The 24500-nt window shown below is 41.2% G+C and overlaps 1 protein-coding gene across 2 annotated transcripts; it reads left to right on the top strand.

The window, feature by feature from the left end:
• The first annotated feature begins 1287 nt into the window (after nucleotides 1-1287).
• LOC124014527 (SH3 domain and tetratricopeptide repeat-containing protein 1) lies at nucleotides 1288-24108 on the top strand. Of its 2 annotated transcripts, XM_046329628.1 has the most exons (20): nucleotides 1288-1735; nucleotides 5177-5248; nucleotides 6868-6998; nucleotides 7610-7715; nucleotides 8162-8305; nucleotides 9419-9617; nucleotides 12671-12747; nucleotides 13021-13219; nucleotides 13517-13647; nucleotides 13773-13814; nucleotides 13988-15367; nucleotides 15481-15589; nucleotides 15703-15763; nucleotides 18643-18835; nucleotides 20685-20865; nucleotides 20984-21134; nucleotides 21231-21353; nucleotides 21887-22037; nucleotides 22857-23053; nucleotides 23462-24108. In XM_046329628.1, the coding sequence occupies exons 1-20, from the start codon at nucleotides 1576-1578 to the stop codon at nucleotides 23738-23740; spliced, it is 4086 nt and encodes a 1361-aa protein (XP_046185584.1). In that variant the 5' UTR covers nucleotides 1288-1575; the 3' UTR covers nucleotides 23741-24108. The 2 variants fall into 2 exon arrangements, with proteins under 2 accessions (XP_046185584.1, XP_046185586.1); XM_046329630.1 differs by lacking the exons at nucleotides 1288-1735; nucleotides 5177-5248; nucleotides 6868-6998; nucleotides 7610-7715 and having other exon boundaries at nucleotides 8162-8279.
• Nucleotides 24109-24500: the final 392 nt, after the last annotated feature.

Genomic DNA, 24500 nt, shown 5'->3' with positions numbered 1-24500 from the left:
GTTTGGATGTCATTGTAACTCACAACACCTCTGCTCATTGAAAGTAATGTTTGAGTTCTGAAATGATTTGCATATATTGGGTGAAAAATGCATTCCAGTCTAATGTTTGGTTCTGTTTCCCAGGGAATCATGTGAAAATTCGGATACATCATAGAACTCAATTATGATGGAACCCTGATGTCATAATTGATATCTACCACATGTTCTATTTTTTTAAGGTAGGTTAATATTTCCTGGTAAACAGCAGAACTAAACACGCGACTTTTTCAGAAAGAAAACATGCATATCACAAAGTATTTCTTTCATAAAAAACGTGTTTTTTTTAAAGTAAGCTTAGACATTTTTTTAATATTATGTTGCATTGATTACATATTTTGTTATTGTGTTATGGGCTATTATTGTGTGTTTTTATGCGAAAAGTGATTGAAACCACATTTAATACTACAGATACTAATGGAAAGTTTGGGTCATTCTTTTCAGTCAGTTGGACTCTATAGCGCTGTAGTGTAAACCTACAGCAGACTATACTAAGTGTTAACTCCAGGCTGATATAGAAGAGGAAAGGGAAACGCTGATGTTTCCTATGATGTGCCAGAGTTTAGTTTTGGCAAAGGGCATGCAGGAGACACTGTGGAAATGTTCAAATGATGCAATGGCTAGGCCTATAGGCTATATAGGAATTTGAATTATAAATTGTATCAATAGGTCTATGCAAGTGTTACACATTCTTAGATTCGGATAACGCGTAATACATTTGGATTTACACATTTTCTCGTGTGTGTACGTGTGTGCATGCGTGCGTGCGTGCGTACAAGCATTTCGCTACGCTGCCTCCGCAATAACATCTGCTAAATATGTGTGTGACCGATACAATTTGATATTATTTGATTCTGACTAGTTTACTGCAGTAGCAGTTTCAGAATGTGAAATAGCTGAGATAACAAGGAATTATAAATGACACTATACAGTCAGAGAGCTGGATTAAAAAATATATAAAACACCAGGAACTCAAAGTTCTGGAAAAATGCATTTGAGGATTGAGAAAATAAATTACATCTTTCCCACAGGCCAATATTTAAAACGGGGAATTCCTGTTTCTGTTGACAGAACAGTCAGCGCTGTGGTTTTTGGAAAATAAAGAAACGTTATTTGTTTAGTCAGGGATTATTAACCTGTTCAGTGCACTTTCTCCGCACCTGTGACACAGTGAACTGGAGTGTCTCATGAGCCAAGCGTCACAGGAAAGGACATGACAATTCTGATGATGTTGGGAAATCTATAAGAAAAACAGCGATTTTCTCTAAATATATAACTTTAGAATACCGCAAGTAACAAGTTGACAACACCATATTGCTATTATTCGATGACAGTACATCTCTAAGTGTGGGGTTTACTCAAACGTTTCATGTTATATTCGACGGGATAGTAAAAGTTTATGAGCCCTTATGCGTTCTGCGTGGATAGTGCGCGTGAGGCGCAAGGAGGGCGCGGTGGCGCGTGACCCACTGTCGATCGCGGAGTTTTCGGTAGAGCCGCTAAGGTTACATGGAGAAGTGGGAAACTATTTGATCGAAGATGTCAAATGCGGAACAGGAGGTAGAACCGGTCCCGGTGGCGGTGGGTAACGGAGTTGACACGAGTCGCCGTTACCGGAGAAAGCTCTCAGCAGATGACCACAAGCATCATCACCATGATCCGGTAAAAATTGAGACTATCACCCGAAGTAGAAAAATGGGTGAGTAAGTGATACAAGTAAAAAAGTACAGATGTACAACCCTCTGCAGTAGTAGTCTACCTTGATATTGTTATTAATTAGGACTATTTTGGGATATATTACAGGCCAAGGCCTATATAATCATTAGATGTATTTGTTTTCTCAAATACAAACCTTTAGGTAATGATAATCTTTAGGAATAGTTTGACCAAGGTGAAATTAGTTTTATATCGGATATTCGGTGGTTATTCGGTTTTCTCTTCTAAATAGCTATTGAACCAAGCATGCCATAAATATGAAGATGGCATATTCTGAATCAGGGGTGGATGGAGAATAATACTTTAAAAAAATAAAAATAGGATTTCTGATTTCAATCTTCAATAGCTCTTACATAAAGCATGCCACGACTATGATAACGATATATTCTGAATCAGCGGAGGATGGACAAAAATCTACAAGCTGTTTTTTTTTGTGGGGAAATTTGGAGAGAGAAAAATATTCAGACTTTCAATCTTCAATGGCTCTTACCAAAGACTGCCATGACTAAGACAATTATATATTCAGAATCAACCACTTTGTTTGTTTCTTGAAATATGTACAGCATCAGCCAAAGTTTGGACACACCTACTCATTCTAGGGTTTTTCTTTATTTTTACGATTTTCTACATTGTAGAAATAATAGTGAAGACATCAAAACTATGAAATAACACGTATGGAATCATGTAGTAACCAAAAAAGGATTAAACAAATAAAAATACATCTTGTATTTTAGATTCTTCAAAGTAGACACCCTTTGCCTCGATGACAGCTTTGCACACTCTTGGCGTTCTCTCAACCAGCTTCATGAGGAATGCTTTTCCAACAGTCTTGAAGGAGTTCCCACATATGCTGAGCCCTTGTTGGCGGCATTTCCTTCACTCTGTGGTCCAACTCATCCCTAACCATCTCAGTTGGGTTGAGGTTAGGTGATTGTGGAGGCCAGTCGATCTGATGCTGCACTCCATCACTCTCTTTCTTGGTCAAATAGCTCTTATACAGCCTGGAGGTGTGTTTTAGTTCATTGTCCTGTTGAAAAACAAATGATAGTCCCACTAAGAGCAAACCAGATGGGATGGCGTATTGCTTCAGAATGCTGTGGTAGCCATGCTGGTTAAGTGTGCCCTAAATTCTAAATACATCACAGACAGTGTCACCAGCAAAGCACTCCCACACCATCACACCTCCTCCTCCATGCTTCACGGTGGGAACCACACATGTAGAGATCATCCGTTCACCTACTCTGCATCTCACAAAGACACGGCAGTTGGAACCAACAATCTCAAATTTGGACTCCATAACAAAGGACAAATTTCTACCTGTCTAATGCCCATTTCTCAAGTTTTTTGGCCCAAGCAAGTCTCTTCTTATTATTGATGTCCTTTAGTGGTGGTTTCTTTGCAGTAATCAACCATGAAGGCCTGATTCACCCTGATTCACTCCTCTGAACAGTTGATGTTGAGATGTGTCTGTTACTTGAACTCTGTGAAGCATTTATTTGGGTTGCAATTTCTGAGGCTGGTAACTCTACTGAACTTATCCTCTGTAGCAGAGGTAACTCTGGGCCTTTCTTGTGGTGGTCCTTGTGAGAGCCAGTTTCATCATAGCGCTTGATGGTTTGAGTGTGCAAAGCTGTCATCAAGGTTAGTTACTACATATGTGCTATTTCATAGTTTTCATGTCTTCACTATTATTCTACAATGTGGAAAATAGTAAAAATAAAGAAAACCCCTTAAAGGAGTAGGTGTGTCTAAACTTTTGATCGGTACTGTATATTTTTCTTCTTTCAATCTTCAATACATCTTACACAAAGCGTGCCATGACTATGAAAATTATATATTCTGAGTGGAGTAAGTATGGACACAAATCCACTGCTTTTTTTTTGCTTTGAAATGTATTACAAGAATATTCTTCTGGCTTTCAGTCTTCAATAGTTTTGATGAAAAAAAACAAATGTGCACCTAATGACTGTAAAACTATATTTGACTGAATCATTTTGATGATTTTTTCCATCCTCCCCCGATTCAGAATATATCATTTTGAATTATCATGATGATTTGAAGATCCATTGAAGATTGAAAGCAACAACAAAAATTCTATCTACATTTTAACAACTGAAAAAAGTTGTGAATTTCTGTCCATCCTCCCCTGATTCAGAATATATCATTTTCATAGTGATGGCATGCTTGGTCCAATAACTATTGATGAGAGAAAAAACAAATATCCACCTAATATCGAATGTAAAACTAATTTGACCATGCTAATATTTTGATGATTGATTGTCTAGTACTAAAAATAGTCATAATAGCTCCAATTGATTGAATTATTTGACAACTTGATGATTTGAAGGTCTATGGTGGTCTGTTTTGTTCCCCTTCCCCTCCCTTTCTATTCTTCCTGTTTAGATGGGGACACTATGAAATCAGAGCTTGGCAGATGCCTCCTGTTCTCTCGCTCGCTCTCTCTCTCTCTCTCTCTCTCTCTCTCTCTCTCTCTCTCTCTCTCTCTCTCTCTCTCTCTCTCTCTCTCTCTCTCTCTCTCTCTCTCTCTCTCTCTCTCTCTCTCTCTCTCTCTCTCTCTCTCTCTCTCTCTCTCTCTCTCTCTCTCTCTCTCTCTCTCTCTCTCTCTCTCTCTCTCTCTCTCTCTCTCTCTCTCTCTCTCTCTCTCTCTCTCTCTCTCTCTCTCTCTCTCTCTCTCTCTCTCTCTCTCTCTCTCTCTCTCTCTCTCTCTCTCTCTCTCTCTCTCTCTCTCTCTCTCTCTCTCTCTCTCTCGTTCTCTTTCTCTCTCGCTCTCTCTTTCCTGCACTTGTCATAATAAACAACATGAAAGACATGTCACCCTCTGACTCACCAAATTGAACAATGAAGTACTACAAAGTTATAGAAAGTTTGATTTGTTACCATTTTTTTTTAACAATCTTGCATTCTACGTTGGTAACCAGTTTCTAATAGCAATAAGGAACCTCGGGAGTTTGTAGCAAATGGCCAATATACCACAGTTAAGGGCTGTATCCAGGCCCTCTGCGTTGTCGTGCATAAGAATATCCCTTAGCCGTGGTATTTTGGCCATATACCAATTACCCTCGTGCCTTATTGCTATTATAAACTAGTTACCAACGTAATTAGAGCAGTAAAAATAAATGTTTTATCATACCCGTGATATAAGGTCTAATATAACACATTTGTCAGCCAATCAGCATTCATGGCTCGAACCACCCAGTTAAACATTTTTTGTATATTTATCACAATAGTATAAATTCTGTCTTCAATAGTTGGTAATACGTTGTTACCACTTAACTTAAAAAGCATTCCAGTACAAAGAGTTATGACTTGTTCTAAGCATGTATGACCCATTAAAATGTCTTATGACAAGGCTTATAATGTGTTGTGTCTCTCTATTCATAACCAAGGCACCTGTTTATTACAGAGAGGTCATTCTCCAGAGAAGCTGGCAGTGTAAGGGGAACCATGTCAACGTCTGAAGACAGCTTCCCAACGGGTAACATTTAACTGATCTAGGATCAGGTCCCACCTGTCCATGTAATTAATTAAGATCTGAAAAGCAAAACGGATCTCAGATCTGCACTTCTACTCTGAGATGCTTTGGGGATGGACCCAGACATTTGACACCAGTTAAAGGGGTCAATTCCATCTTCTCATGCATGTATATCAGACACTTCATTCTCAATGTGGAACTTTCATGAAATTGAATGGAATTTGACAAAAGTTCCAACCACAGTATTCTAATGAGGAGTGGAGAGAGTTTGGGGTTTGGCTTCGGCAGTTGGAGTAGTTATGGTTCATGGGTTCTCTCTCTCTCTCTCTCTCTCTCTCTCTCTCTCTCTCTCTCTCTCTCTCTCTCCCTCCTCTCACTCTCTCTCTCTCTCTCTCTCTCTCCTCTCTCTCTCTCTCTCTCTCTCTCTCTCTCTCTCTCCCTCTCTCTCTCTAAGATGAGCTCTGTTATTTAACTGTGGGTTTTCACTGACATTCTGCTACGAACCATCATGATATTTCATAGTTCATGCAGACTGATTTTTCCAATATCAGGATATCAATAGCAGGGGTTGAGGACCACAAACAGTGTTTTGGGTTCAGTTGGTTGCCTTCTGCTCTAGTAGTTTGATCCACACTACCATTGTAGACTTATTATCGTTAAAAAACCTCAAATTAATTTAGGGCAGGCGAAGTGACATTGAATTTTGTTTTTCTGGTCCCAGATCTGTTGAACTGTTTTGCCAACTCTTATGGTCATTGTTACATTTAGCATCACAGTGACCATAGGAGTTGGCAAGACAGAAGAAACAGATCTGGGACCAGGCTAGGAATTCACTTCTCCTTATGGTAAATCATGTGGTTGACAGTGAACTTTAACTATCTTGCAACCTTGGACCTGAGAGAGCCTGAGAAAGACTCTTTGAAGTCATTGATTAATCTCTGTAGGTCAGTCACACTGTCAGTCAGTCAAAATGTCACCAGACTAGTGATATGGTAGGCTCCAAAATAGCCCTCAGTTAATAAAGAAATAGGAAGTAAAGCAAAATTGAGGATAAAGTATTAGTACTATACTGGTCAGCATATTGACATTATTTCGGAGAGTTTCTAGTTGCTTTTTGTCTCTAACTATGGCAAATCTTAACCTAAACATTTGACCTACCTTTGGATGGTATATAATAGGCTATAATTGTGTGATGAGGAAGTTAATTACCTCAGCATGGTGTTTTAAAATGCAATGTTCTTGTTTTATTATTGAGTCACCTGAATATCTCTGTCACCACTTTCCTACAAAACATTAACTAGAGAAGAATTGCTCATACTCAGCTTGTCATAGACTATAATGGAGATTTAGAGACAGATATTGATTGGAGTGTATTATAACGAATTGTATTTTAAAGTACTCAATGTCCATCGCAAAGGAGCAGATTGACACACACACGCTCACACACACTATGGGTCTTGGTCAACATAGTGCACTATACTGTATAAAGAATAGGGTGCCATTTTAGATGTATCATATTGTTGTAGCGTCGCCCATGCTGCTGGCCATGGTTGAGTGGCCGGACAGGCTTCCTGCCTACATGTTGTTGTATCATATTGTGTTCCTGTCACGTTGTGTTCCAGCTCTACCCATGTTGCTGGCCATCGTGGAGGGGCCCGACAGGCACCCTGCAGACGAGGGGTCTCAGGAAGTGCTGCGGGGGAAACTCTGCCTCCTGGAGGCCGACAGCGCGGAGGTCAACGCTCTCTTTACGGTATGACCCTCTTCGTTCAACCTTTATGTATCCAAGTAAGTCTTGTTGAGGCAATATGTACAGCTAAACCGCATTCGCTATGATACTGTTCTCAGTCACACCCCACTTGGTCAACATGCTTTGTCACAGCTTTTGTGGAATTATCGCAAGTGTGTAAAGATAGATTGAATGGAAGGAATGCCTTATGTATGGTGGAGCCATTTTTGCAGATTTGTTATAACCTGCTTTGCTGCTACATAGACTTCCAGTCATTGTGCTAATACTAGTTAGCATTGGCTTGCAAAACTACCTCTAACATCCTTCATACTGGACACAGAGACATAAAAATAGTATCCACGAGTTAATCTGATTCTGGGGAAGTAGATATATTGCCCTTCATACTGGACACAGAGACATAAAAATAGTATCCACGAGTTAATCTGATTCTGGGGAAGTAGATATATTGCCCAAATCCCAAAGTATCCCTTTAGATGGTTTTGTTATCAGTTTGTGATTGTTCACATTGAATACCAATACGTATCTTACTTACAGATTACATTGCTTCATATTGACCAAACAGGTTTAATTGACTCAACTCAACCTCTCCTCTGTTCTCCTCTCCTGTTCTTAAGGAACTCTCTGCCAGGCTGGTCACCATCAACAGTGAAGAAAACGTTATATTCGTCGCATTCAAAACATTCGAAGAGATATGGAAGTTCACCACATATTACACAATGGGTATGTCTTATAAACACACAGATATGGGAAACTACGGAACAACCTACTCTGTTTGTATGGGATAAGAGGAAACTTGGCCACAGTGCTTCTACATCTGCATTCTTTGCTGTGTGGGGTTTTAGGCTGGGTTTCCGTATAGCACTTTGTGACCTCTGCTGATGATAAAGGGCTTTATAAATGCATTTGAATTTGATTAATTAGATGTTCAAATCAAATGAGTTATATTTTCTTTGAACATGAAAGTACTAGCTACATAATTTCTTAACAAATACTAGGTAAATACCAACTGGAATAGGACTTTAAATGACAGTTTCCTCACTAACTTGACCTGTTGAACTCTGTTGTCCAGGCTTCTTAGGCCAGTGTATGGAGAACCTGTTGCTGGACCAGGACCTCTGGCTGACCTTTGACCTATTGCGCTCTAACTTCTGACCTCTGTTCCCCAGGCTTTCTGGGTCAGTGCATGGAGAACCTGCTCCTAGACCAGGATTTCTGGTTGAGCTCTATGGACCAGAAGAACGTGGGCATAGAGATCTCTATCCAAGAGGACACTCTCAACCTAATGTACAAAGGCATTCTCATGCAAGAGGGTAACTCTCTGACTCTCAACTCATTCCTAAAATGTTGCTGTTAATTTTAACATGAGGATATCTGACTGACAGCTTTTTTCTATGTTTGCAATGTGCATTGTTGTTGACCAACTCAGTGGCCTTATGGTTAGAGTGTCCGACCTAAGATTGGAAGGTTGGGACTTCAATCCCTAGTCCAATCATGCCAAATCCTCAAAAAAAATCTTATAGTGTTATAAGATAGTACAGTTATCCCAACTAGCGTATAACGTTCTGAAAACCATATGTTTCTGAGAGCGTGGTTGTCCTATGGTTATTTTCCATACAACCTTCCCACAATGTTCTGGGAATGGTGCAGGATACCCAGCTGAGGACCATATGTTTCTTAGGTGGGAATTTCAGTACTTATGCATAACGTTTTCTACAGGTTTCCTCAAAGTCATGTTCTCAGAACGTTCAGAGGAAGTTAAGAAACAATATTCTTCTGTTGGAATTTCAATACTTCAGCATCATGTTTTCTGCAGGTTTTTCTCATGTCTCTATTTAAAGTCATGTTCTCAGAATGTTCAGAGAATGTTAAGAAACAACGTTCTTTTGTTGGAATGTCAGTACTTCAGCATAACGTTTTTTTGCAGTTTTCCTCATGGTTCTATTTAAACTCATGTTCTCAGAACATTAAGAAAACTTTCCATTAAAAAACACAAGAAAATATTAGTAACGTTCAAAGGACGTTCTAAGAATGTTATTTGAAAACAGATATATTTCATTCCACGCATCAACAAAACTCGGGGGGGGGGGGGGTATTGTTTGTGTGTGCGATGTGGGATAATGTTTGTGTGTGCTTATGTGCGCTACGTATTGCACGTTCGTTGATTCTTTGTTGTTTTGAAGTTTCACTGTAATAAATATGTGGAACTCTACTCTCGCTGCGCCTTGGTCCGATTATTTATATAACGATCGTGACAACCATATGACTTTGTTCCCAGAACCAATGGGACACCAAAAACGTACATTCCCACAACTTCCATGGAACAAAATTTGCTAGCTGTGATTTTATCAGATATTAGGTACAATGTTATACATTCCTAGAAGCCCTTGAAATAAAATCTTACCAAATCTCTTCCCCTCTCTTAGGTTCCTTCTTCGCCAGCTGCAGTTCCACCCAGATGTTTGACAGCTCCACCTCTGGTAGTGACCTCTACCTGGAGCAGGGGGACATAGCCCTGTTCGAGCCCCCGTTCTTGGGGTCGGGGTGGACTGTACTGTCCCTGGGGGATGGGGCCCGGGGGACCAAGCCCAAACCAGCCCTGGAGCCCGTCATACCCTTCCACCAGTCAGTAAAATATATAATTTCACCATATAATTTCACCACTGTTAATATTCTGCAATATAAATATATATACAGTACCAGTCAAAAGTTTAGACACATCTACTCATTCAAAGATTTTTCTATATTTTTACTATTTTATACATTGTAGAATTAATAGTGAAGACATCAAAACTATGAAATAACACATGGAATCATGCAGTAACCAAAATAGCGCTAAATAAATCAAGATATATTTTAGATTCTTCAAAGTAGTCACCCTCTGCCTTGATGACTGTGTAAAATATAAAATATATTTTCAATTGTTTAACACTTGATTCCATAGGTGTTATTTCATCATTGTTTTGATGTCTTCACTATTATTCTACAATGTAGAAAAAACATAGTAAAAACAAAGAAAAACCCTTGAATGAGTAGATGTGTTCAAACTTTTGACTGGTACTGTATTAATGAATAGTTTATTTCCAAAATGTTATATCCACCAATTTTTCACGTTGTGTTTTTTCATCAGAAATAATTTATTATGGGTATCTACAGATGTGTGTAAAATATGACTGTTCTCAGATGTGTCTTAAAATGTGTTTCTTTGCAAAACACTACAGTTGAAGTTGGAAGTTTACATACACTTAGGTTGGAGTCATTAAAACTTGCTTTTCAACCACTCCACAAATTTCTTGTTAAAAAACTATAGTTTTGGCAAGTCGGTTCGGACATCTACTTTGTGCATGACACAAGTAATTATTCCAACAATTGTTTAAGAACAGATTATTTCACTTATAATTCACAGTATCACAATTCCAGTGGTCAGAAGTTTACATACACTAAGTTGACTGTGCCTTTAAACAGCTTGGAAAATTCCAGAAAATAATGTCATAGCTTTATATGCTTCTGATAGGCTAATTGACATAATTTGAGTCAATTGGAGGTGTACCTGTATTTCAAGGCCTACCTTCAAAATCAGCCAAGACCTCAGAAAAAAATGGTAGACCTTCACAAGTCTGGTTCGTCCTTGGGAGCAATTACCAAACTACTGAAGGTACCACGTTAATCTGTACAAACAATAGTACGCAAGTATAAACACCATGGGACCACGTACCCGTCATAACGCTCAGGAAGAAAACGCGTTCTGTTTCCAAGAGATGAACGTACTTTGGTGCGAAAAGTGCAAATCAATCCCAGAACAACAGCAAAGGACCTTGTAAAGATGCTGGAGGAAACATGTACAAAAGTATCTATATCCACAGTAAAACGAGTCCTATATCGACATAATCTGAAAGGCCGCTCAACAAGGAAGAAGCCACTGCTCCAAAACCGCCATAAAAAAGCCAGACTACGGTTTGTAACTGCACATAGGGACAAAGATTGTACTTTTGGAGAAATGTCCTCTGGTCTGATGAAACAAAAATAGAACTGTTTGGCCATAATGACCATTGTTATGTTTGGAGGAAAAAGGGGGAGGCTTGCAAGCCAAAGAACACCATCCCAACCGTGAAGCACAGGGATGGCAGCATCATGTTGTGGGGGTGCTTTGCTGCAGGAGGGACTGGTGCACTTCACAAAATAGATGCCATCATGAGGGTGGAAATTTATGTGGATATATTGAAGCAACATCTCAAGACATCAGTTAAAGCTTGGTCACAAATGGACAATGGACAATGACCCCAAGCATACTTCCAAAGTTGTGGCAAAATGGCTTAAGAACAACAAAGTCAAGCCCTGTGTTCAAGCAAGGAGGCCTACAAACCTGACTCAGTTACTCCAGCTCTGTCAGGAGGATTGGGCCAAAATTCACCCAATGTATTGTGGGAAGCTTGTGGAAGGCTACCCAAAACGTTTGACCCAAGTTAAACAATTTAAAAGCAATGCTACCAAATACTAATTGAGTGCATGCAAACTTCTGTTGGGAATGTGATGAAAGAAATAAAAGCTGAAATAAATAATTCTCTCTACTATTATTCGGACATTTCACATTCCTAAAATACAGTGGTGATCCTAACTGACCTAAGACAGGGAATTTGTACTAGGATTAAATGTCAGGATTTGTGAAAACTGAGTTTAAATGTATTTGGCTAAGGTGTATGTAAACTTCTGACTTCAACTGTATATATCCATTGTATAGCTGGAATAGAATGCTCGTATCCTTTACATTTGACTGTGATATGTGGTTGTCTCACCTAGATATCTTAAGATGAATGCACTAAAAATAAGTCACTCTGGTCACTCGAGTGGCGCAGCAGACTAAGGCACTGCATCTCAGTGTTAAAGATGTCACTACAGACCCTCGTTCAATTCCAGGCTGTATCACAACCGGCCGTTATTAGGAGTCCCATAGGGTGGCACACAATTGGACCAGCGTTGTCCGGGTTAGGGTCATTGTAAATAAGAATTTGTTCTTAACTGACTTGCCTACTTAATAGAAGAAATAAGAACACTTGCTAAAGTGTTAAATGTAAATGTTTTAAATACAGATCTCATATTACTTAATTTAATTCAGTGGGGACTGCCGAGGGGAGGATGTCTCATACTAATGGCTGAAACGTAGCCAATGGAATGGCATCAAATACATGGAAACCACGTGTTTGATGTATTGGATACCATTCCACCTATGCCACTCCGGCGATTACCATGAGCCCATCCTCCCCAATTCAGGTGCCACCAACCTCCTGTAATTTAATTCTTTAAAGAATATATTGAATTTTTTTTTGATGTGACATTTGTACAGTTCTTTATAAAATAAAAAGTGAATTGTTACATTTGACTGTGTTAAACCTAGCAGCACTGCTTATTTCTCTAGGAGGGAGGCGGATATGTACTATTTTGTAAATATATTTGTTTATGTCTTTCTGAAATGAAACCATCGTGATTGTTTAAAATCTAATACATGTCTGTCTTTGAACAACCCAATGCCATGATTAGATTAGATAGATAGATTAGCTAGAAAAAAACACACCAATATCATTCATACATTTATTAAACAATAAAAGCTCATTTACCAACATTTCTGAAAATTGATATATAGCATTTTGGAAATAAACTTGACATTGTTTCCCTCCTTAAAGATGGTTCTTGAAATCCTGTGCGGAGAACATCTTAGTTGGTAGTGGCAAGGCAGCATGTGACTTCCTCTACCAGTTTGGTAAGCAGTTCAGATTCCATCACTGTACAGATTTCTACACAGTAAATCAATGTAATCTAGTTCTGTAGTATTCTTCATTGACTTCCCAGTCTCCCACCTGTAGGATAATTACCTAGACATACCTTAGATCTAAGGTCTCCTCCGTCCGGTCTCTTTCCCATAGAATTTGAATTATTGGGGGAATTCTAAACCCACTAGGGGGGGGGGTTCTAAACCAACCCTAAAATTCTAATTCCATCCTTCCCTCTCTGTATCCTCCTCTCCCCATACTAGCCACAGGCTCCTGCATTGCCATTGTGGAGTATGACGCAGGAGGACCAGATGAGCTGAGCCTGGAGCAGGGTGATCACATCCTCATTGTGGGCCTGTTGGTGTCTTGCTTCGATTGGTTCACTGGCAGGCTGGAGAGGACAGGAGAGGTGGGACTGGTGATGACAACACTGGTCAAGCCAGCTGATGATACCCTTTGTGAGTAAGTGTATCTCCCTGAGTTCTATCAATCGATCATTCAATCAATCAGCCGATATCCTTTGTAAGTGTATCCTTCTGATGAGTTATATTTTGATGAACTGCGTCATGATGTTTCCCTGCAACTATGCAGCTCTATGATATTGGCCATTCTAGTGTATGCAGTAAATATACATAGACTTTGGACAATGCTTTCAGAGCCATGGTGAATTAGATGTTCAAACACACATAGAAGGTCCTCGCGTTCCTTTTAAAAAGTGTTATTATTCTACCTTTTTTTGCTTCATCAATCCCTTTTTAGGTCGGCGGACATATTCCTAGACCAAGAAGAAAGGTTCTTTTTTAACCTGAAAGAAGAGCAGATCAAAGAAGAAACTATTGCCTTGCTGAAGAAAATCTCCCAGAATGATGTTGGATCCGTCTACAAACTTGGTGAGACAGAAATGGAGAAATGTGCAAGCGCATTTTGTTCGTGATGAACAGCTCTCTACGACTGCCATACTGTGAAAAGACGGTTAGTTTTGATATTGATTCATGAATTATCCCTTTTATTCCAGATCTGATTGATCAACCAGATTATCCAAAGGAACCAACTCAAAGTAGGTGTATTTATTGTTTGCTTTGTACAATTAGCACAGTCTGGACAGTTGGGTTTGAGTATTACATTGTTTTTCTTCTCAACATAAAACAATATTCAAATAATGAATTTATTCTGGCTCCACCCACATGTCCACCATATCATAAATAGTCATCTTCATCTAATGTCTTACAGATGGTTCCCAAGGAAACATGGACGCTCACCAACAAGCAGAACTGAAGAGGAAGATAGAAGAGATTCTACAAGAAAGGAAGGAGAAAATGCCTTGTGCGACTGTGATGACAAACGGAACTCTGGAGGACCACAGTGTGTCCTCTAAGACTACATTACCCAGTGGGCCTCACTTCACTGTCCACCCAGTAGAGGAAGGCACCATCATCAACCAAGAGAAACTCCTTCCTCTTCTATCCTTTCTGGGCGGCTCTGACTACAAGCCAGATTTTGGCACGCTCTACGGACAAACCCCAGAACTGCTCCTTGCCACTTTCAACGGCCACTCGGATGACATTGACGAATTGGTGGCATACTTAGGCATAGCCAGGGAAACGGCCAGAAAGAAGCGTCTCCATTGGTCGCAGAGCCGCCTCTGTTTGCTTTTGGGGAAACTCTGCGTGGGAAGTTCAAAATTCTCCCAAGCTCGAGTTTACTTCGAGGAGGCCCTCAGCATCCCTCGAGATGGATTCACGGACATGCTAATGCTAGCTAACATCTACGTAAACCTAGCTGTGATCTATCTCATGCAAAAAAACACAGAGAAGTACTTTGCTTTGTCAGAGCGGATTGCTGCATTGCTTATGGGTATCCCTGACTGCGTCTCTACTGTAGAAAAAGACTCTGAAGTTCTCAAGTTCATCCTGAAGAAAGCGGTTCTCGCTCATAACAAGATGGCTGAAGCACGTGCTTGTTTCCTTCTAGCAAAGCTCCACTGGAGGCGAGGCAAGGGGGCGGACGCTGTCCCGTTCTTGGAGAGACTTCTAGTTCTCTCGGCAGAGCCAGCAGGTGTCCGGAGCGTCAGGCCCAGCCACGGTTACCTGAGCCTGGGGAGACTGTACAACCAGCTCTCTCTCCCCCATCTCTGTGTCAGCTCAGCCAGGAGAGCCACAATGCATCCGTCCGCTAGGCTAGCCGATTGTCTGAATGGAATGGGGCTAGTGCTGGAGAACACTGCCAGACTCTATGGGATCCGGAAGCAGGAATACACCATTCCAGCTCAAGTGGCTCTGTATCTGAGCCGGTCGCTCTCTTTCACTGGGGAATTAGCTGGAGTCGGTGGCAATGGTGACAACACTCTAAGCCAGGCACTAACACTCTGTCTATCCCAACTGTTTCAGAAACACGGGAAACTAGGACGCGCGGTGCGCTCCATGCACACTCTCATAGACGATCATTGCGGGCCGTCATCATCATCGGGCGCCACTAGCAGCCCTGAACGCATCAGCGCCCTCGTGTGGCTAGCATGGCTGCACATCTGTGACAGCCAACCGGAGGTATCACTAGATGTTCTAGACTCAGTGCTGGCCTCCATGCCAGAACACTGCACTACTCCACAGGAAGGTCTGATCTCGTTGCTGTTTTTCTTACGTTTATATCTGCAGTATGTTTGTACCCTGGCTGTTTGTCAAATTTCCCAATTGAAAAAATTAAGATTGATGAATTTAATCATTAAGGATTGGTCCACAACATGAGGGGTGTGGCCCTTCGATGCACGGGAGACCTGCGGAGGGCGGCAGAAAGCTACCAGGCGGCCATTTATGTGTGTGAGGAGTTTGAGGACAGGTAATGATCATTCTTGTGTGTTTTCAATTTGTACATTGTATCAAATAGATCATCCTTCACTGCTATTGATACTATATAATGTTTCCTTATTGTGAAATAAACCCTTCTCTCAGGGCCAACTGGGCGGTCGCGCAGGCTAACCTGGGGTTGCTGAGTCTGAAGGCTGGGGCTAAGGTAGGGTTGTAAATGTTTTGGTTTTGCAACTTCTTCTTGTCTTTTACATTCGACAGGGTTTGTTTTACCATCGGGGAACACTTTGAAAATAAATGTTTTAATTGATGTTTTCTGGTGATATCCTCTAGGATCAAATCCACATCTTGCTAGATGTGCACATAACAAAAATATAAACACAACATGTAAAGTGTTGGTCCCATGTTTCATGAGCTGAAATAAAAGATCCCAGAATTTTTCCTTTTCTAAGATAATCCATCCACCTGACAGGTGTGACATATTAAGAAGCTTATTAAACAGCATGATCGTTACACAGGTGCACCTTGTGCTGGGGACATAAAAAGTGTACTGTAAAATTTGCATGGATGTTTCAAGTTTTGAGGCAGCTTACAATTGGCATGCTGACAGCAGGAATATCCACCAGAGCTTTTGCCAGAAAATTGAATGTAAATTTTTCTGCCATAAGCCAACTTCAACGTTGTTTTAGAGAACTTGGCAGTACCTCCAACCGGCCTCACAACCACAGACCACATTTATGGAGTTGTGTGGGTGAGCGGTTTTCTGATGTCAACGTTGTGAACAGAGTGCCGTGGTTGTGGGGTTATGGTATGGGCAGGCAGGCAGGAAGGCAAAAGCTACAGACAACTAACACAACTGCATTTTATCAATGGCAATTTGAATGCACAGAGATACCATGACGAGATCCTGAGGCCCATTGTCGTCCCATTCATCCACCGCCATCACCTCATGTTTCAGCATGATAATGCATGGCCCCATGTCACAAGGATCTGTACACGAATCCTGGAAGCTGAAAATGTCCCAGTTCTTCCATGGCCTGCATACTCACCAGACATGTCACCCATTGAGCATGTTTGGGATGCTCTGGATTGAGGTTTTACGACAGTGTTCCATTTCTCACCAATATCCAGAGCCATTGAAGAGGAGTGGGACAACATTCCATAGGCCAAAATCAACAGCCTGATCAACTCTATGCAAAGGAGATGTGTTGTGCTGAAGGAGGCAAATGGTGGTCACACCAGATACTGACTGGTATTCTGATCCATGCCCCTACCTTTTTATATAAAGGTATCTGTGACCAACAGATGCATATCTGTATTCCCAGTCATGTGATATATTAGGGCCGAATAAATGTATTTCAATTAATTGAATTCATTATATGAACTGTAACTCAGTAAAATCTTTGAAATTGTGGCATGTTGCGTTCATATTTTTTGTTTAGTATACAGTGGGGAGAACAAATATTTGATGCACTGCCGATTTTGCAGGTTTTCCTACTTACAAAGCATGTAGAGGTCTGTAATTTTTATCATAGGTACACTTCAACTGTAAGAGACGGATTCTTAAACAAAAATCCAGAAAATCACATTGTATGATTTGTAGGTAATTAATTAGCATTTTATTGAATGACATAAGTATTTGTGATACATCAGAAAAGCAGAACTTAATATTTGGTACAGAAACCTTTGTTTGAAATTACAGAGATCATACGTTTCCTGTAGTTCTTGACCAGGTTTGCACACACTGCAGCAGGGATTTTGGCCCACTCCTCCATACAGAACTACTCCAGATCCTTCAGGTTTCGGGGCTGTCACTGGGCAATACAGACTTTCAGCTCCCTCCAAAGATTTTCTATTGGGGTCAGGTCTGGAGACTGGCTAGACCACTCCAGGACCTTGAGATGCTTCGTACTCAGCCACTCCTTAGTTGGCCTGGCTGTGTGTTTCGGGTCGTTGTCATGTTGGAAGACCCAGCCACGACCCATATTCAATGCTCTTACTGAGAGAAGGAGGTTGTTGGCCAAGATCTCGCGATACATGGCCCCATCCATCCTCCCCTCAGTATGGTGTAGTCGTCCTGTCCCCTTTGCAGAAAAGCATCCCCAAAGACTGATGTTTCCACCTCCATGCTTCAGGGTTGGGATGGTGTTCTTGGGGTTGTACTCATCCTTCTTCTTCCTCCAAACACGGCGAGTAGAGTTTAGACCAAAAATCTCTTTTTTTTCTCATCAAACCACATGACCTTCTCTCATTCCTCCTCTGGATCATCCAGATGGTCATTGGCAGACTTCAGACGGGCCTGGACATGCGCTGGCTTGAGCAGGGGGACCATGCATGCGCTGCAGGATTTTAATCCATGACGGCGTAATGTGTTACTAATGGTTTTCTTTGAGACTGTGGTCCCACCTCTCTTCAGGTCATTGACCAGGTCCTGCCGTGTAGTTTTGGGCTGATCCCTCACCTTCCTCATGATCATTGATACCCTACGAGGTGAGATCCTGCATGGATCCCCAGACCGAGGGTGATTGACCGTCATCTTGAACTTCTTCCATTTTCTAATAATTGCACCAACAGTTGTTGCCTTCTCACCAAGCTGCTTGCCTATTGTCCTGTAGCCCATCCCAGCCTTGTGCAGGTCTACAATTTTATCCCTGATGTCCTTACACAGCTCTCTGGTCTTGGCCATTGTGGAGAGGTTGGAGTCTGTTTGATTGAGTGTGTGGACAGGTCTTTTATACAGGTAATGAGTTAAAAAAGGTGCAGTTAATACAGGTAATGAGTGGAGAACAGGAGGGATTCTTAAAGAAAAACTAACAGGTCTGTGAGAGCCGGAATTCGTACTGGTTGGTAGGTGATCAAATACTTATGTCATGCAATAAAATGCAAATTAATTACTTAAAAATAATACAATGTGATTTTCTGGATTTTTGTTTTAGATTCCGTCTCTCACAATTGAAGTGTACCTATGATCAAAATTACAGACCTCTACATGCTTTGTGAGTAGGAAAACCTGCAAAATCGACAGTGTATCAAATACTTGTTCTCCCCACTGTATATATTATTTCACCCAAAATAAAATTCAAGGGTCTGGCGGAGAGGCATCTCACGGAAGCCGTGGAGCTGTTCTCAGAGCTGAGTGGAGAGGAGCATGAGGTGAACTTTATAACAGTGCTGCTGGAGCTGGGACAACACTGTGTGAACCAGAGATTCCTGGAAAGAGGGAAGATCTACTTTGAGTGGGCTCTGCTGATGGCCATTAAGTCAAACCATTTAGACAGTAAGTGTTTTTACTGCTTACCTCCTTTTCTCAGTGTAAGTGTGTTACGCATAGAAATGGTCAACTTACACACACACACAAAAACACACACACGTGAAATTAATTCCACATAGAAGATTCCTGATTCATCATTTCATCCCCAAATATGTTTTGAGTCCGTATCCATTAACCACTCGAGCTTAGCAGGCTAACAGTCCTGTGGCCTGCAGGAGAGGATTGAATCACTTTTGGTCACATATACACTGAGTGTACAAAACATTATGTACACCTGCTCTTTCCATGACATAGACTGACCAGGTGAATCCAAGTGAAAGCTATGATCCCTTTGAGACAAGTGTGCCACTCAGAGGGTGAATGGGCAAGACAACATATTTAAGTGCCTTTGAACGGGGTATGGTAGTGTGTGCCAGGCGCTCCGGTTTGTGTCAATAACTGCAACGCTACTGGGTTTTTCAAGGACAATAGTTCCCCTTGTGTATAAAGAATGGTCCACCGCCCAAATGACATCCAGCCAACTTGTCTTTGTCAGGGTATAATGACAAACACTGCAGATCAAAGTCTACGTTGAGACCGAAGGGAGCAAGGGTATTTAAATTAAATGTAAAGACATTTTTAAATGTAACTTTTATTTAACTTTCCCAGCAGAGATCCACACAGCCTCTCTCGTTTTAACAATACATTTTTGAGGTCACCCCCTCTCCTAGGGAGGGTAACATGTTCAATGCCGATATAATGTCGGGACGAAATCGAGTGGTAGTTAGAATGCAAGAATGCTTTTTTGCGAGACTGTCCTTGAAAAAGGTCATGTATCGATGTGTTTTGAATTTCCCAGTGGCAGTATTAATCTGACCATTGCTGTTGAAATCTGATAGTTTTTGGCAAATTCTTTTGTTTCAACAGAATTGGCTGAAGGGGAAACTGTTTTTCTTGGGAAGCGGACAACTATCAGCCCTCAAAAAAACTGTTTCGATCAGTAGGTTTCCTGTAAATATCAGTGTATAGAACGTTATCCCCACACAAAATCGGAAGATCAAGGGAACTGATTTGTGTGTCAGATTGCATAGTAAATCTCAGGTGCTCAGAACAAGAGTTAAGAAACACATGGAATGCCTAGGGCTGTTGTGCATCACTCCACCATAAAACAAAAATATCATCAATGTACCGTTTCCAAATAATAATGTTGAGCAAGAAAACATTTTTGAGAGGATTGAAAATGTACTGTTTCTCCATGAAACCCACATACAAATTAGCATAGTTAGGGTCACGTTGCAAAATAAATGTTCCATGGCTTCAATTACCGCCCTCGTGTGGAATATTTGTGTATAACGACTCAAAATCAAAAGTAACAAAGTATTATCAGGGAGAGGGAGAGGATCAATAGGTTCAATAATAGATATCATACTGCTGGTGTCCTTTACAAAGGAGGTGAGCTGTTCTGCAAGTGGTCTAATAAAATAAAAAAATCAACAAAAGTTGATAAAGGCGCCGTTACTGAGTCCATGTCCTTTACAATAGGGCGCCCTGGAGGTTTTGTAACATTCTTGTGTAATTTTGGCAAATAATAGAATGTGGCAATTTTAGGGTGTTGAATAAGCCAAAAAGTTGTGTTCTTTTTTTGTGATTTGACCAGAACTTAATTATCTAAGCATTGGAGTCAACATGGCCAGCATCCCTGTGGAACACTTTCCATACCTTGTAGAATCCATGCACAGACAAACTGGGGCTGTTCTGAGGGCAAAAGGGGATGCAACTCAATAGTAGGAAGGTATTCCTAATGTTTTGTACACTCCGTGTATATACTGTTGCTATGTTGTCCTGACTCTATCCATCCATGTTATGTGTGTCTCAGGTCAGTTAAGTGCGACGCGGCGTCTGTGCCACCTGTACGGAGCTGTATGTTCTGACGAAGCTCAGTGCATAATCTACAACGAACATCAGCTTGCCATACTGGCTACCCGGGGAGACAGGGGACAGGAGGGGGAGGTGCTGGAGACCATCAGCCAGCTATACCTCAGTCTGGGGACAGAGAGGTGTGTGTGGAGTGGGCAGGGGTGTGTGTGAGTGTGTGAGATGTGTGTATGTCTGTCTGTCTCTAGTTGGCAGCAAATTATAACATTTCTGCCCCTTCCTTTCTATCTTCGTATCCAGTGCTAGGCGGTCGGCTCTGGACTATACCAAGCGTAGCCTGGGTATCTTCATTGACCTGGGCCGGAAGGAAAAGGAGGCATATGCCTGGCTGCAGGCTGGGAAGATATACCAAATGCTGGGCCAAACCGAACTGGTGGACCTCTATGTACAGGTCAGAACCTATTCTACTGTATTTTATTCTATTATACAGAGCAGACAGCATTGACTCAGAGTTACATTGACTTATTGATTCTTGTATTCCTCACAGGTGGCCCAAGATGTGGGCCTGAGTACAGGAGACACACACTTTATCCTACAGCTGCTGGAGGCAGCAGGGGATGTCTTTTTCAACCTCAACCAGGAGAGAGAGAAGGCTGTCTGCTTCTATAGGGTACACACACATGCTGCTTATATGGGGTAGGACAGAGGGTGTGTGTGGGTACATCCATGCATGTGTATGTCTACATGTGTGTGTGTGACCTAATGTCTTTGTGTGTGTACATGTACAGAACCAGTCAAAAGTTTGGACACACCTACTCATTCCAGGGTTTTTCTTTATTTGTACTATTTTCTACATTGCAGGATAATAGTGAAGACATCAAAACTATGAAATAACACATGGAATCATGTAGTAACCAATAAAGTGTTAAACAAATCAAAATAGATTTTATATTTGAGATTTTTAAAGTAGCCACCCTTTGCATTAATGACAGCTTTGCACACTCTTGGCATTCTCTCAACCAGCTTCATGAGGAATGCTTTTCCAACATACACATCTCAACATAGTTCTGATGTCTTCACTATTATTCTACAATGTAGAAAATAGTACAAATAAAGAAAACCCTTGAATGAATGGGTGTGTCCAAACTTTTGACTGGTACTGTAGGTGATCTCACCTGTGTGTGTATCCATGTGTGCCTCCAGGACCGTGCCCTGCCCATCGCTGTGAGGACCAGCAGTACAGAGGCCAGACTAAGGCTGTCTAACAAGCTGGTGGAGCTGCTACTGCAACTGAAGCTGTATGGAGAGGCCGTGGAGTACGCCCAGGCCGCCCTGGACATCAGTGTTACATTGGGTAGGACACAACAGAGCCAGTGTATTCTAGCTATGGCCACCAGATGTCAGACTTAGGTTGAATCCCAAATCACCCCTTTCTCCTTCCCCTAGCCCCTCTGCCCTCCATTTGCGAGTTGACGCACGCCTCCACCATATGCACAAGTGTCCCAAAGTTGAGGGTGTAAAAACTATGGAGGATGTAGGGCCTAATTAGTCCAGAAATAGCGCCATGCCTTATGGGATTCCACTATTTTTGAGTTTATCGCAATTTCACACAAAAGAATGGAGAGGCGTGTCTAATTATATACCATGTGTATTTTTGTATGTCTGATTTCGAGACTTGACACATACAAGATGAAATACCTCCCAAATTAAATGTTTAACTGTTACTGAGGTTTATATCTTGTAAAATGACAGGGGGATTTGTTCATTTGAATTTCATGCTTGTTTTATTATTCAAAAAATTGGAACATAAATTGCATCATTCAAGTAATGAGTGTGTCCCAAAGTTGTTGGGTTTATTGTTCCCCCTTGCCCCTTTCTGGAAGTCAACCTCAGTTTTGTCAACAACACGTGACAACTGATGACCTTCTGAGCGAGTTGGTAGGGTCGAGGGGGTAGTGTGAGATTCTTACTTGTATTTACTTGTATTTACAATTAGCAGATCCTCTTATCCACAGCAACCTACATGAATGCATTCAATGAAGTTTGGTAGAATAAAACGGACAAATAGCCATTATCAGCAGGGAAGAAGAAACAAGTGCAAACGCCATAGCCTGGTTATAGCTCATTCATTAAAGAAATACTAATAAAATGATGGTTGTCTATTTTGAAATAGGAAATCGTCTAAATGAGCGCGTGGCCTTCCACCGGCTGGCCACCCTGTACCACTGTCTGGGTCAGTTTGAACTGGCTGAACACTACTACCTGAAGACCCTCTCCCTCTGCCCCTCGCCCCTGGAGTTTGATGAGGAAACCCTGTACTACGTACGAGTCTATCAGACGCTAGGGGACATTATCTTCTATGACCTGAAGGTAAAATGATCTGAAAACAATGGAAGTTATACATGGACAGTTTTTTGCATTTTAGGTTTGAAATGCACTATTGAAAAGAAATACAAATGGTTTTGATTTTAAAACTGATGGTTGACAAGAGTACATGAGAGTTGTTGAAGTCAATTCCACCTTAAGTTACAGTCAATACAGGATTTGAATTGCACTCCTTTGGAGTAATTCCATGTCATAATGGAGTTGACCCCAACCCTGAAAAACATAGAGGATCCAAGAAGATGCATGAATTTGCATTTCATTGTGTTCCTATTCTCCCACTCATAAGACTGCTTGACTCACATGGACCCGAAACACCATTAACGATTCCTCCACTGAACCCATCCAATCTCACCGCTAAACCCTGTCCCATAACCTTTCACCTTTGACCTTTAGGACCCCTACGATGCCGCGGGGTACTACCACCTGGCGCTGGCAGCAGCCATGGACCTCGGCAACAAGAAGTCCCAGCTCCAGCTTTGCACACGATTGGCTACGATCTACCACAACTTTCTGGTTGACCGGGAGCTCTCACTCTTCTTCTACCAGAAAGCGCGAGCGTTCGCCTCAGACCTCAATGTACGCCGCATCAACCTCTCGCCCGACCAGAACTTCAGTAGTATGTCACAGTACAAGTCCAATACGGTTAGCACTCAGGAACCAACAATTAAGTAACCACCAAACCACCATCTTGGTTTGTAGTTTGGCAGAAGAATGGAGAGTTTAAGGTATCAGAGGAAATTGTGCCAAGTGGATGTCGTATGGTTTGAAGAAGTATACATACACACATTTTTAAACTGTTGAGATGTGTTGATGTGATTTTGCCAATTAGGGTTCTGTGCCGTACTGGACAATTTCACTTATAGAATCATATAGCAATATCTAGAATTGTCTTCAGTTGAAGACCTGAAATTAGATGAAGTCATGGTAAAAGTAATGAATCATGAAAGACATACAGTACCAGTCAAATGTTTGGACACCCTTACTCATTCAAAGTTTTTTCTTTATTTTTACTATATTATACATTGTGGAATAATAGTGAAGACATCAGAACTATGAAATAACACATATGGAATCATGTAGTAACCGAAAAAGTGTCAAACAAATCAAAATATATTTTAGATTCTTCAAAGTAGCCACCATTTGCCTTGATGACAGCTTTTGCTGTAGAATGCTGTGGTAGCCATGCTGGTTAAGTGTGCCTTGAATTCTAAATACATCATGACAGTGTCACCAGAAAAACAGCTCCACACCATCACACCTTCTCCTCCATGCTTCACGGTGGGAGCCACACATATGGAGATCATCCGTTCACCTACTCTGCGTCTCACAAAGACACGGCAGTTCGAACCAAAAATGAGACCAAAGGACAGATTTCTACCGGTCTAATGTCCATTGCTCGTGTTTCTTGGCCCAAGCAGTATTCTCCTTATTG

The sequence above is a fragment of the Oncorhynchus gorbuscha genome, linkage group LG25, assembly GCF_021184085.1.
Source record: "Oncorhynchus gorbuscha isolate QuinsamMale2020 ecotype Even-year linkage group LG25, OgorEven_v1.0, whole genome shotgun sequence".
NCBI lineage: Eukaryota > Metazoa > Chordata > Actinopteri > Salmoniformes > Salmonidae > Oncorhynchus > Oncorhynchus gorbuscha.
This window is presented reverse-complemented; position numbering and strand designations above follow the sequence as displayed.

Bases quoted from the DNA above. Each gene is read 5' to 3' on its own strand.
- LOC124014527 (XM_046329628.1), top strand. From the start codon at position 1,576: ATGTCAAATGCGGAACAGGAGGTAGAACCGGTCCCGGTGGCGGTGGGT. The intron at 6,999-7,609 runs GTATGACCCTCT...CCTGTTCTTAAG, and splicing joins AGGTCAACGCTCTCTTTACG to GAACTCTCTGCCAGGCTGGT. The intron at 21,354-21,886 runs GTACACACACAT...GTGTGCCTCCAG, and splicing joins AGGCTGTCTGCTTCTATAGG to GACCGTGCCCTGCCCATCGC.